The 20841-nt window shown below is 41.8% G+C and overlaps 1 protein-coding gene across 2 annotated transcripts in view; it reads left to right on the top strand.

The window, feature by feature from the left end:
* LOC115155513 (glypican-6) overlaps positions 1–20841 on the top strand; it is a 154892-nt gene that overhangs the window by 115022 nt on the left and 19029 nt on the right. Inside the window, exons 5-7 of one of the 2 annotated variants that reach the window (XM_029702179.1) lie at positions 280–410; positions 1708–1854; positions 2856–2885. In XM_029702179.1, the coding sequence (XP_029558039.1) occupies positions 280–410; positions 1708–1854; positions 2856–2885 (308 nt within the window). The remainder of the gene's footprint in view (positions 1–279; positions 411–1707; positions 1855–2855; positions 2886–20841) is intronic. The other variant, XM_029702181.1, reaches the window with a different exon arrangement.

Genomic DNA, 20841 nt, shown 5'->3' with positions numbered 1-20841 from the left:
ATGTTTTCACTTTGTCATTATGGTGTATTCTGTAGGTGAGTGAGAACAAACAATATATTTAACAAAATGTGGAATACGTTAAGGGGTATGAATATTTTCTGACGGCACTGTACATTTTGCTAAAGAGATACATTAATTTACGTAATGATAGCATGGTAAAGCATTGAATGCAAATGGGGATAATCTGCTTTCTCTGGACACCCATACATCCTCAAACTCAAGCAAAGCTTTTGGAAGACATTGTGGCTAAATTTCTCTCCTTTCTTTATTTCGTGACAGATGCCATGTTGCTGGTGGCACAGAGGCTGGAGGGACCCTTCAACATTGAGTCTGTCATGGAGCCCATTGATGTGAAGATTTCAGAGGCCATCATGAATATGCAAGATAACAGCGTCCAGCTCTCCTACAAGGTATGTCAATCAAATTAATCAAACTGATTCCCGGAAGCAAATAAAGTGTCTAGAGTCCAATAAAACACAAATGAAAAGTGTATGGCGTTACTTGTCCTGTACTCCCACATTAAGTCTGTAAGGACAGTAGGGCACAGCTGTATTCTGTCAGGTACAGTTTATATTTGAAAACCAACTGAATCGTGCTTTAGGTGAATATTGCAAACCATTCTCATTATATCCAATTTTAGGTCTTTGTATTTGAATTACATGTTCCCCATTGGTTAGATAATCTTAGTTCAACTAACAGAAGTTAACGTGTTTCCTGTCTTTTACGGCATTTTACTTTGCCCACAAAATTGTAGTCATGCAAGAATAAACTGAAGTGGTTGTGAGGAGATTTTTCAGCCTACACAGTCTTGAATACTTGCTCTCGTTCAAGGCTACATGTTGGATGCTTGCTCTCATTCAAGGCTACATGTTGAATACTTGCTCTCGTTCAAGGCTTCATGTTGAATGCTTGCTCTCGTTCAAGGCTACATGTTGAATGCTTGCTCTCGTTCAAGGCTACATGTTGAATGCTTGCTCTCGTTCAAGGCTGCATGTTGAATGCTTGCTCTCGTTCAAGGCTACATGTTGGATGCTTGCTCTCATTCAAGGCTGCATGTTGAATGCTTGCTCTCGTTCAAGGCTACATGTTGAATACTTGCTCTCGTTCAAGGCTACATGTTGAATGCTTGCTCTCGTTCAAGGCTACATGTTGAATGCTTGCTCTCGTTCAAGGCTGCATGTTGAATGCTTGCTCTCGTTCAAGGCTGCATGTTGAATGCTTGCTCTCATTCAAGGCTGCATGTTGAATGCTTGCTCTCGTTCAATGCTGCATGTTGAATGCTTGCTCTCGTTCAAGGCTGCATGTTGAATGCTTGCTCTCATCCAAGGCTAAATGTTGAATGCTTGCTCTCGTTCAAGAAAAATACTCCATTAGCTTTCTCATGATACAGATTTGTTTATCTTTAAAGTACAGTATATGTGGTGAATTGCCCATAATCCTTTATAAAGTGAACTCCATGATATTTTACAAGGCTGGTTATGCACCATTTGAAAAACCTATCAGCTCTGGTTAGATCAATGTGACTTTGAGCACTGTCATGTTGGTGATCCACAAGGCCTTAGGATGCACAAGGCCATTGGATCCACAAGGCCTTAAGATCCGTAAGGCCTTATCAAAACATCTTCTTTTCCATCTTTTCCACATCCCAGGTAATTCTAGCTTCTCTCGCAGTCCAACAGTTGGATGTCCTTCTCTGTGTAATTGCAGGTTTTTCAAGGCTGCGGCCAGCCAAAGCCCTCAGGAATGGGTGGCAGGTCTACCCGGGGCGTTTCGGATGTGTTCAATGCCCGTTTCAGGCCCTACAGCCCAGAGGAGCGGCCCACCACTGCAGCTGGCACCAGCCTGGACAGACTGGTAAGGAGAGGCAGAGACACACAGCCCACAGAGCTACTGCCTCAGAATAAACATCATTTGTCTTTCTGTCTTGACACTGTTGATTAAAACGCCCTCCGTTCAGGCCCCTCTCTCTCTCACTCTATCGATCTGTGCAAAGAGAAGTGTGCAGCAACCCATGCTTTTCCTGTCTTTGTGTACCTCACAAATAAGAAAGAAAAGATTCATAGAATTTGTGAGATTGACAGAGTCAGGTGTTTGCTGTGCAAAGTAAACCTTTACTTTCGATCAGATTAGCTTTGTTTTGAATCATTGAATCGTGTTCCGATTTTTATCACAGTGACATCTAACTTGGTGTTTTGGTAAGGGTCGAGCTCAATATAAAGCTGACAGTCCAATTCAGGTGAGAGAAATGTATCTGCAGTCAAATTGTCTGCATGCAGAGGATAATGTGAAGGCCAGGAGTTAAGGCTTGTCAAATTGACCGATTTGAAAAGTCTGTCTCTATCATGCAGTGCTGTTTTTGTAGGAGAACAAAAACCTTGACGTTAAATGTGTTTTTCTCAATAATCCTCAAGCACTTAAACACATTTTGAATAGATTCAAAGGTATCTATTCAATATGTGTCTGTTTGATGAATAACATTTGTAGCTGCAAGTTGAACAATATTCAACTTACGCACAGACCTTCCTTTCATTCGGTATTTCAATTATGGACTCAATTGAAAGTCAACTCTATTTTGTAACACAGGAAAATAATAACTGGATTGAGAAAATGATGTTCTGCATGACTTCATGCTAAAGCCAGAATACCATTATAAGAAAATAGACATTTTCTTCCATCTATTTAAGTAATGAATAGTAATTATTATTTCCCTTAACTTTGTTCTTCCTCTTAACTCTTTTTGAAGGACTGATGTCTTCGGATTAATGCATTTGGATGTCATTTCTGTGTGTGTACCTCCCTCTTCCTGCTCTATTTAATTAAAGTGCTTCTCTTTCTTATTCTATGCTGCTTACCAGAGGATTGTCTGGAGTGCGATGCAACACAGTGTAAGCTTTATGAATTCTACTGTTAACTTTTATAATTTTGTCTGGGACTCTATTGTATTTTAATGTCTCCTATGCCCTACTCTCTAATGTATTGTCACTGAAAAATAAGATGTCGGATCTTAACTTGATCACTCTTTTGTCGCTGAGAAATTTCCTGATTCATCTTGAAATTCAAATGAGCCTTGAGTGGCTGATAATGAGCAGTTCTCTTTCTCTCCATGCGGGGGCAGTCGAGTCATTGGGACCAGGGCTTGCTATCAAAATAATGTTTTCTCTCACTCGCTCAAACGCTATAGACCTAGGTCCTATTACCGCAATATTCAAATAAATGTAAAAAAAATAAAAATAAATTAAACGCAGCCCTACACATCAACACCCGTTGTTTTATATAGCTGAATAAAACAAGCTAGATATTGGTCTCCACTAGGCTACGACATACAAGTGTCTAGTGTATCCAAAGGTTACAGATGAACTGTCAAAATTGAGTTCAATCTTGGCCTGGGGTGGTCTAGTGGTTAGGACGCACATATAGGCCTACCTTGTCAGCGTGGGTTTGATTCCGGCCCACGCCCTTCTGGCACAAATAACTCAACCCCCTGATTGACTTGATGTAGTTTCAAATATGGACATTCCAGGGTTATTTTACCCCCGATATTGATAAGAAATGACCATACCAGACACTTTTGAATAAAATCGTTGAAAGTGTTTATTATATTTATATTTTTGTTTAGTATAGATAAATCGCCCTTAGTCTGTTCAAAATTACTAAGTTGTTGCGATGACAATACCAACCAGAGGGCGAACATATCTTGAAAGACTTTTGTTGCAAGCAGGACACCGACATAATATTTTAGGGAGCGGTAATGAGGTGACCAGTAATGGTTGTAATTGAGATTAGCGGTGCGGATGGATTTAGCATGTATTGATGGTTTAACGAGACATCAGCTGGCGATAATAAGGATGCTGCCTTTTGAGGCAGAATTTCTTGGCGGGACGTCAAAATTGGCCAATCCCATGTATCTTTCGCAGAGGATGGACTAAAGTTGGGAACCTGATCACGTTTCACTCCATTGCATTGGCTTGGCAGGAGAAAACGGTCCTGCCCAACTCGTTTTGGAGGTAAGACATTTTAACAACATCTGATGAATAACATAGGACATTTTGCCAGCTGTGCTCTGTTCAATCTAGGCTTGCTAGCCAGCCAAGTAATTAATGCATTCTGAGGATGAGCCTGTTTTGCTAGCTAGCTGTAAGCAGTGTCTGTTTAACGTTGCCTATCTAATGTTAGCTAACTTTCTCTTGCCACTTTTCATTCCCCTATTGTGTTACTAATCCAAATTAGAGCCTAAGTTATTCTACACTTACTGTAAACAACTTGACCGAGCCTAAAAATATGCAAAACTGTAATAAAAACGATTGCACATTAATAAAGGTAGTTGTGGCTTCAGCAACTTGAACCAGCAAAGTTTGAGCAGTGTGGTTCATTTCTCCCCCTTATCTCTGCATGTTCCAGGTTGAAGGACATCCCACCCCGACACCCTGCATATGTAAATACCTTGTTGTGAACCTCCCAGCCACAAGGATAATCACCATAGTTCTATCTAACATCACAGTGTTAGATAGAAATAGATTTACCCCGTGTTATTGTTTATCATGCAGGTTTGTCAGGACATTGTAACTTATGAAGCTCATTCTTGAATACAGACTTGATTTCTGTCACAGGTGATTGCAGTGAAGGGCTGGAACTAAAACCTGTAAACTCCTATCCTGCCTGTGGCTGTCATGATTAAATTTGCCCTCATGTACTGAATAAACTTATGAATGTCGGAGGTTAATCTCCTTGACATGTCCCTCACTTGGGAATGACTTATTTGTACAATGAATTGTGTTTTAACCTCTATGGGACCGGCGGGACGAATTCGTCCCACCTACGTAACAGCCAGTTGAATCCTGTGGCGCGATTTTTAAAACGTTTGAAATACTATTACTTCAATTTCTCAAACATATGACTATTTTACAGCTATTTAAAGACAAGACTCTCGTTAATCTAACCACACTGTCCGATTTCAAAAAGGCTTTACAACGAAAGCAAAACATTAGATTATGTCAGGAGAGTGCCCAGCCAGAAATAATCAGACACCCATTTTTCAAGCTAGCATATAATGTCACAAAAACCCAAACCACAGCTAAATGCAGCACTAACCTTTTATGATCTTCATCAGATGACACACCTAGGACATTATGTTATACAATACATGCATGTCTGTTCAATCAAGTTCATATTTATATCAAAAACCAGCTTTTTACATTAGCATGTGACGTTCAGAAAAAGCATACCCCCCGCAAACTTCCGGGGAATTTACTAAAAATTTGCTAAATTACTCACGATAAACGTTCACAAAAAGCATAACAATTATTTTAAGAATTATAGATACATTACTCCTCTATGCACTCGATATGTCCGATTTTAAAATAGCTTTTCGGATGAAGCACATTTTGCAATATTCTAAGTACATAGCCCAGCCATCACGGGCTAGCTATTTAGACACCCACCCAGTTTAGCCTTCACCAAAATCACATTTCCTATAAGAAAAATGGTCTTACCTTTCCTGTTCTTCGTCAGAATGCACTCCCAGGACTTCTACTTCAATAACAAATGTAGGTTTGGTCCCAAATAATCCATCGTTATATCCAAACAGCGGCGTTTTGTTCGTGCGTTCTAGACACTATCAGAATGGTAAATCACGGTCATGCGCATGGCGCAGAACGTGACAAAAAAATTCTAAATATGCCATTACCGTACTTCGAAGCATGTCAACCGCTGTTTAAAATCAATTTTTATGCAATTTATCTCGTAGAAAAGCGATAATATTCCGACCGGGAATCTGCAATTAGCTAAACAGCCGAAGGAAAATACTGCACGGGGTCGAATCGCGCACACGCCTAATTCTATTGTCCTCTGATGGGACACATGGAAAAGGGGATTCTGTGTTTCAGCCTGAGGCTGCCTCGTCATCGTTCAGGTTTTTCCCGGGTTCTGAGAACCTATTGGAGCCCTAGGAATTGTCACGTTACAGCTAAGATCCTGACTCTTCAATAAACAGAAGCAAGAACAACAACACCTTGTCAGACAGGGTACTTCCTGCATGAAACCTTCTCAGGTTTTTGCCTGCCATAGGAGTTCTGTTATACTCACAGACACCATTCAAACAGTTTTAGAAACTTTAGGGTGTTTTCTATCCAAACCTGAACAATAATATGCATATTCTAGCTTCTGAGTTGGTGTAGGAGGCAGTTAAAAATGGGCACATATTTTTTCCAAAATTCTCAATACTGCCCCCTAGCCCGTAGAGGTTTTAAGGACTAATGCACAGATATAGGAAAAACAATACAAATGTTAGCATTTATTCCAAAGTGTTGATGTCTCCACAAGTTCCTGGTTCATCACTTTTCAATATTAGTTATCAACAAATATAAAATATAGAAATACATTTTATCTTGAATATTGGTGTCATTTAATAATAAATATACATATATTATCTTCACAGTGAAACACCTCTGGCTATAAATCATTCTTAAAAAGTCAGTAAAATAGGTTATCTCAAAAAATCGTAGCCTGTATGATGTCATGCATACAAGCTTACCTGTCATGTCCACACTGATGGAGCAGCAGACCAAGCAATATGTGAGAGGAGGACCCTATACCGTAGGATAATTATTCTGATCTGTGTCGACTTCATTAACATGTACTGAGGAGATCGATTTGGTTACTTGTTTACTTCATGTCAGATATTTCCATTTTGGGATAGTTGTTCAGTGAATTGCTAGTTGCTCATGCTGCTATAGTGATTTTAAATATTCATTGAAATTCTCCTGCTGCAGGAATCTTATTTTCCTCCTGCGACGCAATGGATCAAATTAAGTTCCGACATCTGTACAGACGAGATAGGGTTGTGTATTGCCTGGCCACTACTGTTGTAAACAAGCACAGTGACATCCAATGCCCCAACGGTATACCTTATATATATATATATTCCATCTCAGCCACTGTCTCAGAAGCTACTCCCATAAGAGTACTCTTTTAAATACATTTTTTTATGTTACTGCAGAGTGGTCTGTGTTTGATTACAAAGCATTGTATTTTTGGAGCTGATGAGACCTTAGTCATGGCCTCTGTGTTTTTTGGTGTTCTGTAACAACATTGGCTGTTAAACACTGTATTAGAAGTCAGGTGTACCACCAGGACCGGTGCTGTAGACAGTAGTCAGGTGTACCACCAGGACCGGTACTGAAGATGGTAATCAGGTGTACCACCAGGACCGGTGCTGTAGATAGTAGTCAGGTGTACCACCAGGACCGGTGCTGTAGATAGTTGTCAGGTGTACCACCAGGACCGGTGCTGTAGATAGTTGTCAGATGTACCACCAGGACCGGTGCTGTAGATGGTAATCAGGTGTACCACCAGGACCAGCGCTGTAGATAGTAATCAGGTGTACCACCAGGACCGGTGCTGTAGATAGTTGTCAGGTGTACCACCAGGACCGGTGCTGTAGATAGTTGTCAGGTGTACCACCGGGGCTGGCGCCGGTGGCAGTCGTCATCATCGTCATCTGGGTGGCTGCTCAAATGGCAGACAGAGTGAAATGAGGCCTCCAGACTGCCTCATGAATAACTGGGCAATTAGCCAGCTTGGAGATTCCCTTTAGATGTTGAGGTGAGTGACAGAGGCTGATTATGGACATGTGACGGCTAGACAAGGACACCTGATGAGGGTATCCGTTATGAGCATCCATGTGCACTGTAGTCATGGGATGTCAAGTTCTCCGCTGTGCTGGTTGGTTCATAGAACTTCCTGGCTCCATAAAAAGTTTGAGTTACTACAGTACTGTAGCTTTCCACAGTCAGCCGTCCTCTCAGTTTCATGATGCCATAGAGTTCATTCAATAATAATGCAAGGAGCTGTTGTGGTGTTGGCGAGAGCCAGAATGTTAAACAGACACACTGGTATGCTTTTCTTTATGCAAAGCCCGTCATTAGCATGAAATGTGAAGCTGGACATTGTCTTAAAATAATCACACTGCCCACAGAGAAATGAATTTCTGCAGAAAAATCTATTTCTGAATACAATATGCATTTTGTATGTCAGAATGTATTTTCATTGATGTATGAGTTATAGGGGGTATTAAAGCAGTGTAAAAACGCTTAAGGATATAGTGCAGACACATGGTACTGTAACTTCATCATTCTGTAGCCCTTTCCTGTAGTCAAATTACCTAGTGGCCTCATCGGTGGAATGTTATTCATATTTTTTCAGAATTTCATAATGTATGAACATTTAAAAAAAAAGAATATGCCGAAAATCCGGTGTCTCTCTGTCAAACAGTTTTGTTATATTTCAGTCTTCTGTGATGTATAAAGTATAATCTTGGGATGCAAACTCAAAATGTAATACATTTCAACTCTATATCTGACATGGTACAGGTGTCTTCTTTTTTTAAGCCCATAACCATGTGTGTGAGGTGTATACTTTTGTTTCAAAGTAGATTTGTTTAGACTACCAAGAAACACTCTGTGTTATCCATATTTAGCCCACTTCAGTAAAGGGTTAGCTTTAACAATCAATGACCAGACAACAAAAATATTAATCCAGAAGCGGGCATGACAAATGTGATAGAGGAGGCAATACTGTAGGTTGCTGCAGTTTGGATTAGGCTTGGGGTTGTGGGGGTGTCTGCTCATCCAGAAGCAGCCTACCTCCAGCTGCCAGGTAGCAGCCCACCTCCAGCTGCCAGACAGCAGCCCACCTCCAGCTGCCAGACAGCAGCCCACCTCCAGCTGCCAGACAGCAGCCCACCTCCAGCTGCCAGGCAGCAGCCAGTTATTAACCAGGATCCTGTGGCCTCTCCTACTGTAGCTGCAGTCTCCCACAAATGCAGCAGTTATCACTGCTCCTGTCTGTTTATTCATCATCAGAGCTGTCTGGGTTCACTGTAGGAGGCCTCTTTCATTTCCTCCTCTTTCACTTCCTTACACCACTCACCGTCCTCCTTTAACTTCTCTAATATCATCATTATCAGTTACACTCCTGGTGATATCGCATGTATGAAAAGCTAAGGTGTCCTTTGATTCAGAGTTAGTGTCTGACTTCATCGCTGAATTAGCTAACCAAAAGATGGGAGCCGAGCCTGGGATGGCTGGGACTTAGGAAGTGTTTCTGTCTGTGTGTCGTCGTCTGGCTGCGTTGCGGTGTTTACGTGGGAGCCCTGAGGAGCCAACATACCTCCAGGCTCCAGCTCCATGAGTAATGACTGCTTAATTGCCTGACATCCTGTCACCATCCGCCGTCACAGTCCTGAGAGAGGAGTGGATATTTTGAATGTCCAAAGGGAGATGAAGACACTACAGAGTGTCAGGCTGAGAGGACCTTTAATGGCTGATATTTGATGATAGGGCGGGCCTTTATTGTACCATTTAGTATAAGTTAAGGTCTAGTTTTATTCAGTGTCTTCTCCTGCCGCGTTCTTGTCTGGACTGCATGGATACACAACCTGTTTATTGCATGAATACGCAGCCTGTTTACTGCATAGATACGCAAACTGTTTACTGCATGAATACGCAGCCTGTTTACTGCATGGATACGCAACCTGTTTACTGCATGGATACGCAACCTGTTTACTGCATGGATACGCAACCTGTTTACTGCATGGATACGCAACCTGTTTACTGCATGGATACGCAACCTGTTTACTGCATGAATACGCAACCTGTTTACTGCATAGATACGCAAACTGTTTACTGCATGAATACGCAGCCTGTTTACTGCATGGATACGCAACCTGTTTACTGCATGGATACGCAACCTGTTTACTGCATGGATACGCAGCCTGTTTACTGCATGGATACGCAACCTGTTTACTGCATAGATACGCAGCCTGTTTACTGCATGAATACGCAGCCTGTTTACTGCATGAATACGCAACCTGTTTACTGCATGGATACGCAACCTGTTTACTGCATGGATACGCAGCCTGTTTACTGCATGGATACGCAACCTGTTTACTGCATAGATACGCAGCCTGTTTACTGCATGAATACGCAGCCTGTTTACTGCATGAATACGCAACCTGTTTACTGCATGAATACGCAACCTGTTTACTGCATGGATACGCAACCTGTTTACTGCATGGATACGCAACCTGTTTACTGCATGGATACGCAGCCTGTTTACTGCATGGATACGCAGCCTGTTTACTGCATGGATACGCAACCTGTTTACTGCATGGATACGCAACCTGTTTACTTGATTTATCAGGATTTGGTGGGAAATGTATTCCAAGATCATTTTTCAATCACAGGAAAAAGCAGGAAGCAAAAAAGTTATATGATTGAATTATAAAATAATGTTTTGTTGCTATTTACAACCATTTAGTTAGAAATGTATGCACGTAAAACATTTTTGATTTAGATATTGCTCCAGTCTCTGCATAATTTGGTGCACAACTGAATGTGGATGTCGCAACAGGTTGATAAACCCCGTTAAATTATTTCTGTGCAATTATACTCTTGGCTTCAGATTTCTATAACTCGATAGGGTGATGTCCATTTCCATGTTCTTGCAAATCTGTGTGCTCGCCATCCCCAGTTCATTTATGTGGATGTAAATTAATTGTGCCTGACTCATTGATTGCTTTTTGGGAGTCTAAAGTCCTCTAGCTGTGCATGGATGTGGTGCCTCATGTGCAGTAAAGGAAATTGGATAGCTTCAGATCAGTGTCATAGATACCACACTACAGTCTATCTTCGTTAGCTAGATGAGCATCATCTTGGAACACAACAACAGTCTGATGCAGCTGAATCTTATATTCTGCCCTCTGAGCTGAGATTTTGCTCCTTCTTAGTGTTTTATATGCTACCTGTTATACCTGTAATATTTTATTACTTATATTTACCAATTTCTCTCTGGAGCATAGTAGATTTAGGTCTCTTGTAAAATTGGAACTCATTCATTTGAAACAACTATACATATCCTGTGTTATTTGCAGCCAATACGCATTGGAACACATGTGAAATGCCAGTGTGGTGGCCTGGGTTATACCAGGAAGCCTTCATCCTCTCCTTCTCCAAAGACTTGACCCTTACATAAACCATCTTCAGTCCAGAATCACTTAAAGACACTGAAACATTCTTGTTTTGGATACGGCTTAGTGGAACTAAGTTGGCCAGTCCACATATCCAGTGGTTGTATTTGTCCATTCTAGCCTAAGCCATGCTATTATGTAGATTCCACAGATTCTAACATAATTGTTAGTTTTCCCGAAACCACATGAAAATAAACAGTGTAAAAATGGATAGTCCTATTATTTGACAGTGTATTTAGGAATCTCTGAACGGAGGGCGGTACTCAAGCATACAAATGTAATGGTTGAAAAATGGTAGCCTGACAAATACCAGCAATCTTGGATAACCACCCGAGACTGCATTCAGGATATTGCGAATCACAATGGGTTTGACACTAGTGGTTTAGTGTTTTCTTCAAGGCCACTAGAGCCACTTGTATGCTAAATAATTTGCCAGGCCGTTTCCAGGGAAATGAGGAGGAACAAACAGATGACTAGTTAGCAAATGTTTAAATCAGCATGGTTCTATCATTATGGATTTATCAGCGTGGTACTATCGCCGTGGTTCTATCAGTGTGGTTTTATCACCGTGGTTCTATAACCATGTTTGTGTGTGGAGCCAGGGCTCCACAACCATGTCAGGATGCCAGTCTGCTTGGAGATGTGAACAGTTGAACAGCCAGGGCTTCACAACCATGTCAAGATGCCAGTCTGCTTGGAGATGTGAACAGTTGAACAGCCAGGGCTTCACAACCATGTCAAGATGCCAGTCTGCTTGGAGATGTGAACAGCCAGGGCTCCACAACCATGTCAGGATGCCAGTCTGCTTGGAGATGTGAACAGCCAGGGCTCCACAACCATGTCAGGATGCCAGTCTGCTTGGAGATGTGAACAGTTGAACAGCCAGGACTCCACACCACATGTGAACAGTTATGTTCTCATAGGAGAGTTACCAAATAACACATTCCCTCCCATCGCCAGACGCACATACACACACCACCACCACAAACCACCTACCACAACCACCCACCCACCCACCCACCTACCTACCTACCCACCTACCACAAACACCAGTTGGCCTACCCCAGCCAAACCCTGACCCGGACAACTCTGGGTCAATTGTGCGCAGCCCTATGGGACTCCCAATCACGGCCGGTTGTGATACAACCTGGAATCAAACCAGGGTCTGTAGTGACGCCTCTAGCACTGCGATGCAGAGCCTTAGACCGCTGTGCCACTCGGGAGCCCTTGAATAGGGCAGTACCAATAACCTCTGCACATAGCTTGAAACTAACTGCATGTAATTTGAAAAATAAATATGGCTATTAATACGCAGATATTTAATGTCATACTTGGCGGAACAGTGCTATAATCATCCAGGGATTTGGCATGAATCATTTCTGGCGTCTTCACATCAAGTTCCTGCTGGTCTCCTGTTAGCCGGATCTCTGTCTATGGATCATTCCTTCATCTTAGCTAATGGTGTTGCCGGGGGAGGGACGGCCCAGCCGGGGGAGGGACGGCCCAGCCGGGGGAGGGACGGCCCAGCCGGGGGAGGGACGGCCCAGCCGGGGGAGGGACGGCCCGTGATTGCTCTGAGTTTCCCTTTAATCATCTCCTCTCACTTAACTACTTCTCCAGTCCTAGCCTAGGGCAAATCTCTACCACAAACTTACAACCATTTCATCAATATTCTGTCATTTTGCCTCCCCAAGGGATCCCGGTTTGATAAATGGAGTGCACCATGATAAAGTGTATTGCCTAACTGCCTAGTCGCTGAGGGACTGAGCCCGGGGTATTCAGCAGGATATGTAAAATGGGGCTACTCTGAATACGGCATGCTGGGTCAATTTGACTGTGGGTAAAATAGCTGCGATAACAGCAACTAATTGAAAGAAGTCACTTGGTTGTCGGATCCTGTTCACCTCCTTTTAATACACTCCCACTGGAACCTGCAAGCAAGAGGGAGGAACAACGTGGGTACTTTACACACAGAGTGGACAGTGACATACTGCATGTTAATACAGCAGGTTTGGTGCTATATTTTCAGAGCACAAACATACTGTATTTCTTTCATTAGTTGAACATGGTGCACTATAACACACTTACTCTTCCTTGTAAAGCATTGGTTTCTTCAGGCAGTATGTATTTGGTCTTGTCCTGTCCTCTCAGCGTTATTATCTATCCGTGAAGGTTTAGAGATGAGAAAGAAGCAGCCTGATTTGTCTGTGATGGCACTTGAACAAATTATCCCTCAGAGAGAGAAGACTGATTTTGTCTTTGATGGAACTTAAGCAAATGATCTCTCTGAGAGAGAACCCATTAACAGGTAATTATGTGTCCCCTGAAACAGCACTATCACAGCTATTTCAGGATCTAGAGAAGTAACAAGATGGAAACACAGCAACATGAAATGATGTTTAAAGGATTTATCTCATGCAAGTATACTGACTTGTTGAATAGTAGAGAGAGTAAAAACGACATCTCAAGGTATTTTAGAAATAAATGCTACAATTCAATATATATTTGGAAATGTAATCAAAACAGCAGTTTATTGTCACCATAAATAACACATGACACCAGTCATAACGGTACTGTTTATTTCTTCTACTGTAATTGAAGAGGCACTGGATCATGGTGAAAGTCGCTCACCGTTATTCTGTAGATATGAGTGGTTGTTTCATCATCGCTCTACGGGTGCTATCCCTTTGACTAAACGGAAGGCTTGCACATTCCCAACAGTTGATATACAGTATGTGGAGACCTTGTGAGTGGTAACACGTTTTCATTTCCATTGTTCTGTAGCCTTGCTTGTCTCCGTTTTATCTTCTCAACTGTAACACTGAGAAAGATCCTGCTTCATTTCTCCCACTGTTCCAAAGTTAAATCAAATCAACCCGAAAATAATAGGGCCATTTGAATGACAATAAGACTCTCGCCTCACGTCAAGTATGTGCTGCTGCCGGGAAGCATTGTAATAACAAAGACGGGGCTGTCACAGACGTATGGTGCCATCAGTCTTGGGCATTGGAATGATACACAGGCAGGACACACCACCACCATGCTGGGATCTCTGTGTTAAATCATAGCCTTCCGCTCGGGGCAGATTTAATGCAGAGACGTAATCAGGACTCTAGGGAACTGAGGCTGGGTGGCAGAGGCTGCATAGGGCTGAGGCTGCAAAGGGCTGGGGCTACTCGGACATAGGGCAGCTGAGGTTATGGCTGGAGCCGGCGGTAGGACTTGGGCTGCTGAGACTGAAGTGTGGGGGTGTGGCAGGAGCTAGAGGGCTGGAGCTGCAGGATGATAGGCCTCCACCTGTTGCAGCATGGATAAATAGTCAATGGCTTCCAAATGCTTTTATCTTGTAGCCATTGAAATACAGTATACCAGAGTACCACAAATTCGCCACAGTTTGGCATTGATTGAAGAGCTTTATTCAAATCCATTTTCAGAGTACTGCTGATACAATGCGACAAGTTCAGAATGCTGTGGTTGACAGCTAACTTTCTCCCTATTGTTTCCCGAAATACAGCTATGATATTACTCACCAAGATATTCTCTTTAGTCTTTACAATAATGGATGGCCGTTTGCCAATGGCATCAGGCTTTTTGTGTTTTGGAAGTTTAATTTTGTTTCTTGCAAGTGAGTGTACTGCAGTAGGCTATAGTTTTATGATACAAACAACCCTTTTGAAGTTACTGTAAAGAGTGACCGTGTCATTTCCTGACCCGAGTCAGAAGGAAGAACTGTTCAGGTGTATCCATCCTGTCTGTGCTTAACCTGGAAGCATAAACAGCTGTTTGTTCTATTTTAAGGGTCAGAGAGGGGAAACATGTTTGTATTTGCCCTCTGTTGATTGTTATTGATTAGGGTGAAATGAGCCCACACATCCACTGCCTGCTCTAAGCAGTGAACCCTGTCGCCTGTCAGATACAGCAGTTCTCCTTCAAGGACACACACACACACACACACACACACACACACACACACACACACAATGTCTTATTGTGGAACGTCTTATTCAAAACACAATCACAGAGGTCATTTACTCATTATGTGTATTTTTGGGGGGGCCAATATTATTTTTGTTCTAGATTTTTAATATGCAGAGTGGGTTTGGGGACAGATGGTGTGTCGTGGTTGAGAAGCTGTGCTGTTTATGAGGATACCCAGGCCCAGGAGGAAGGGTTTATGAGGTGATAGACACCAGTGATTAAATAGCCGTGTCGAGGGACACACACCCACAGGGCCTCACAGCACCGCCACCATTCTCCACACTGGAGCCGAAGAATGGAGAATGACTAGGGAACAGTGGACAAGGACATCTGCAGTCTTCAAAAGCATAGGTATTGTTTTTTAAGATTGTTTAGATTTCACTTTTGTTGAATACAGTAATGTAACAGGTACTGTAATATATATTTGACCAACCTTGTCAAAGGGCAGGGCTGTCTAATTCAGCCCTTATCACAGGCCTGAATCAGTCTCTACTGATATCTAGAACCAGCAGTGTTGCCCAATGCAGTAGCGTAGGGTCTGATGAGCAAGCTGAAATATTCATTTTGCTGTGGACAGAGATATGTGTATCAGGGGGCATCCATTCCACCTCAGTGTTGGTCATAGTCAGACACTATGTGTATAGCAGAAGTATGGTGCAGAGAGCAGACTCTGTCATCTCTGTACTGTAATTGAGATGCTGCTAGAATACAGCTCTGTACTGTAATTGAGATGCTGCTAGAATACAGCTCTGTACTGTAATTGAGATGCTGCTAGAATACAGCGCTGTACTGTAACTGAGATGCAGCTAGAATACAGCTCTGTACTGTAACTGAGATGCAGCTAGAATACAGCGCTGTACTGTAATTGAGATGCTGCTAGAATACAGCTCTGTACTGTAATTGAGATGCAGCTAGAATACAGCTCTGTACTGTAACTGAGATGCAGCTAGAATACAGCTCTGTACTGTAACTGAGATGCAGCTAGTATACGGCTCTGTACTGTAATTGAGATGCAGCTAGAATACAGCTCTGTACTGTAATTGAGATGCAGCTAGAATACGGCTCTGTACTGTAATTGAGATGCAGCTAGAATACAGCTCTGTACTGTAATTGAGATACAGCTAGAATACGGCTCTGTACTGTAATTGAGATGCAGCTAGAATACAACTCTGTACTGTATTTGAGATGCAGCTAGAATACGGCTCTGTACTGTAATTGAGATGCAGCTAGAATACAGCTCTGTACTGTAATTGAGATACAGCTAGAATACGGCTCTGTACTGTAATTGAGATGCAGCTAGAATACAACTCTGTACTGTATTTGAGATGCAGCTAGAATACGGCTCTGTACTGTAATTGAGATGCAGCTAGAATACAGCTCTGTACTGTAATTGAGATGCAGCTAGAATAAAGCTCCGTACTGTAACTGAGATGCAGCTAGAATACAGCTCTGTACTGTAATTGAGATGCAGCTAGAATACGGCTCTGTACTGTAATTGAGATGCAGCTAGAATACAGCTCTGTACTGTAATTGAGATGCAGCTAGAATACAGCTCTGTACTGTAATTGAGATGCAGCTAGAATACAGCATTTAAATCAAATGAAAACCTATTTAAATGCAGACAGTAGCGACTGTTGCCATGGAAAATAATTGGATCATAGAGTTCTCTGCCCCTTGTTGTTTCTGCGGCCAGACCTTCTGTACAGGCTATGATTAGACTCATTTACTAGCAGTGTTGTGACTGAACGATAGCTTTTATACGCAGCAGTTGATGACATCCTTTGTTATTCATTTAGAAAACCCATAATTAACAGCTGATTTATCATCAAAGTGGACTTTGTAAGTGACATTAAAGACACTAAGGGTTATTGACACGTTGCCTTAATAAAAATTGGAACGAAAATATGTTTAATTACCGCAGCGCTGAATCAAGTGAGGGCATGACCCCTTTTAATACATCTGACCTCAGCAGTCTGACAACCAGTGGATATTGACATTTGGACATGTAGTTTAGTCACCTTGGTCTTTCTTCATCCAGTAGACAGTTTAGAGGTTGGTTATGAGGCCTGGCAGCATTGTAGAGCAGCCAGGGGAGGAGGGGGACTTTGGCTTCAGAGCTGGTGACACGTCAGATTTTGATCTGGAGGCAAGGGCATCTGAACACCACCAACCGAGGTGACAGACAAGTGATATGCCAGGTGTCATTTTATCAATACACACAGATATTCTAGGTTTATTTTTTATTTTTTTACTGTTGTAGCCTAGGTAGTGATAATCATCTGTAAATATTCTGTCCGCCCAATTATTTCCCACAATGAGAAAATAGATTTGGAACATACTGCTTTGAATTTGAAGGCACTTTAGTTGATCAGAGTTTAAAAGTAAAGTCATGTCCCTGGATGACAGGTAGTGTGTGTGTTATTTACAGCCAACATTAGCACATTACAGCTTCCTTTTTAATCATGTTTACAGCTGGATTAATCCCCAGTACTGCTGTTTACATCCATTAGTTAGACCTGCTGGTTTCCCACTGGTAATCTGCCTGCAGACAGCTGCAGGGAGAGGGAGTGGAAGAGAGAATTGTAGAGAGAGAAAGATGTATGACTCAGGACAGGGAGAGAGAGTAGGCAGCAGACAAGGCTGGACTGCTGCAGCATTTGATCTTCTCTGTTTAATTTCATGTTTCATCTTCAATGTTTTCACACATTATTCTGTCCAAACCGTAACACTTTTCTTTTTTTCCATGACCTTTATGTGAAAAGCTTGGTGGCAACGGTATGCATTTCACTATATGAATACAAACAAGTGATACCTGAAATGTCGTTTGAAATTCAGAAAGCCTCGATACCCAGCAATCCTGAAACACTTTCACTTTTCCCAATTGAGTTTTGCCCTGTTTGTCAGGTTCTGTGGCCATCCCTGCATGTCGATGCAATCAGCAGGCATGCGTCTTCTGGAGGTATTCTAAATATTCTGTCATTGGCTTAAAGGACCGCTCTGTGCTTTGAAGAGCGATGGATTATAGATGGCATGATGCATTAAACAGAATGTACATATTAGTTCAGAAGCAGAGAGACAAGCCCAGGCTCTTTGATAGGGTAGTCCTGTTTTAGTTGTTTTACCTGAAAAGACCGCACAATGAGATTAGCTAGTAAAATACAGAAACTCTGAACTGTAACAGTACTCTCTTGATGACTGTTATGATATATTCTTTATCAGATATCCTGGACATTATTACCACCATAAGTCAGACTGTAGGCTGGCAAATTAAGTCTACAGTGATTTGTATGCAGGTCAGCGTTTTTCATCATGAATGTTGTTTTGGAGGCAGCTCTGCAGAGTGGTCTCTAGCTAGCACAGCCACAAAGCCATAAAATCTGATTTTAACCCTAACCTTAACCCTAACCTTAACCACACTGCTAACCCTAATGCCTAAGCCTAACCTTAAATTAAGACCAAAAAGCTAAAAAACGAAATATATATTGAATTTTTACAGTTTAGCCAATTTTGAGTTTGCAGCCGGCCCATCAAGTGGAAATCAGTCAGCTCTGCCTCCAGATTAAGTTTCATGACGATAAAAGTCAACCTGCGATTTGCACTGTATTTATTTCCTCGACAGGGAATGCTGCCAGCTATCCATTTAACGCCCAGCTCATATATAATGGCACATTTTCTGGTTTTTGTAGTGCAACATGTAATTGTGTTCATAAAAGTGGCAAATGAAAGGAAATGAGTAGATAAACATACGTCTGTCTTCATGGTGAACACTTCTCAATCCTAATCAGAGGACCATGTTTAATAATCACACTTCACATTTGTCGGTGGTGGATGTTAGAGAAGACAGAAAGTGTTAATTTCCCGAGGGGTATTTTCATCTATTTCAACAACCTGATGCTTCTAGGATGTTTGCCATGTTAGTTTGTACGTTTTTGATTTGAATGGGAATATCTGCTATTGTGAACATAATCTTAGTTCTCTCTGTCTTTCTCTCGATCACAGTCTCTCTCTCTCTCTCTCTCTCTCTCTCTCTCTCTCTCTTTCTCTCTCTCTCTCTCTCTATCACAGTCTCTCTCTCTCTCTCTCTCTCGATCACAGTCTCTCTCTCTCTCTCTCTCTCGCTCTCTCGATCACAGTCTCTCTCTCGATCACAGTCTCTCTCCCTCTCTCTCTCTCGATCACAGTCTCTCTCTCTCTCTATTTATCTCTTCTCAATATTCCCTCATTGACAACCTGCACATACTGTACCTGTCAGTCAGTGCTTCTCATCCTCCACTTTCTATGCATACACTAGAGAATACAAACTTCCTCCCCAGTGTTTGTGGCACTATGGGGAGCTGAGATGATGTGCTCTACTTTACATTCTGAGGATCCCCAGTGTTTGTGGCACTATGGAGAGCTGAGATGATGTGCTCTTCTTTACATTCTGAGGATCTTTATGTATCTCTGCATTTTACCTTAAATGCATGAAGATATTTAAAGCATATTAACCAATTTGTATTATCACTTGCTGGTCCAGATACTCCAATTCCCATGGCATATTAACAGGGCAAGAGGCAGAACAGTTTAAAGTGTGGCCTTGTTTCTTTTTCTGCATGAGTATTAACTATGAATACCATTTGCATAATCTATACTTTTTTTAATTGACTATTTGTTTGTGTGTGTGCTCGTACATGTGTTTATGTGCGTGCATGTGTGTATACATTAATATATAATGTCTGGTACAGTATGTTAGGTTTAGATGGTTGAATATGCAGTCTTTCTCTCTGTCTCACTCTCTTACACTCACACTCACCAGTAGAATGTACATACAGTACTGCAGTATTTCCCAAACTCAGTCCTCGGGACACAAGGGGTGCACATTTTGGTTTTTACTTAATACTGTCTGCATTAAGCTTGATGACTAGTTGATTATTTAAATCAGCTGTGTAGTGTTAGGGTAAAAACCAAAACGTGCACCCCTTGGGGTCCCGAGGACCGAGTTTGGGAAACCCTGCCACACACACTCTTTCAATTTATCAGAGATGGACTGCCATCTAGTGGTCATATCGCCAGCCTGCCAGTATCAGCTTATTGATGCAGTCCTCATACCATTTTATTTATTCATAGGGAATGCAGAATAAAGATGGAGACTGACTCAGATAGCCAAAAACAGTTTATAGAAGTAAATTGCATCTGGTCTACTTGTGAAAAAGCACACTCTCTCTTCTCCTCTGTATTTATTCTCACTCCTTGGGTGTGCTGAAATATTTGAAGGTGAGGTAGAAAAGAAAAGTCGAATTCCATTTAGATGGTAGAAAAGCAAATTCTCTCTCTCTGGAGATGGCCTTTATTCACTCTGTAGGAATATCAGTTATATATTTAACTGTTCATAGAACGAGGGCGATCAATAAATCAGAGAGATGCATAGAGTACTCTAGTGCCCAAAAGCCAGTTTTACCATTTTGAAGTAGTCAACTGGGTGGGACTTCCTATGGTTTAAGGAAGGATGAATTATACTCCTGAGCAAACATTCCATAACTGCAGGTGGTAGTAAATAGCCAACTATGGCTTTATACCTGTTCCAACAACACTCTCTAGATGGCAATATACTTCACACCCTTACAGTTTGTTTACCAACTCCAAGTAGTAATAGAAGAAGAACATGGACTACTTCAAAATGGAGATGGCCTCAATGGCACTGCCCGTATGCTCTGACGCTATAATGGGACAGATACGACATTGCGATCTCTTTACATCTCTATAAAATAAATACATATTTCATATATTCAGTTATTTTGTTATGAAACTGAATTTTGTGACTATATCACCCCCTAAATCAATGTGAATATCTAACTACTCTA

Source organism: Salmo trutta, chromosome 20 (assembly GCF_901001165.1).
Source record: "Salmo trutta chromosome 20, fSalTru1.1, whole genome shotgun sequence".
In the NCBI taxonomy this organism is placed as follows: Eukaryota; Metazoa; Chordata; class Actinopteri; order Salmoniformes; family Salmonidae; genus Salmo; species Salmo trutta.
Note: the sequence above shows the minus strand (reverse complement) of the source record. Positions and strands in the feature narration are given on the sequence as shown.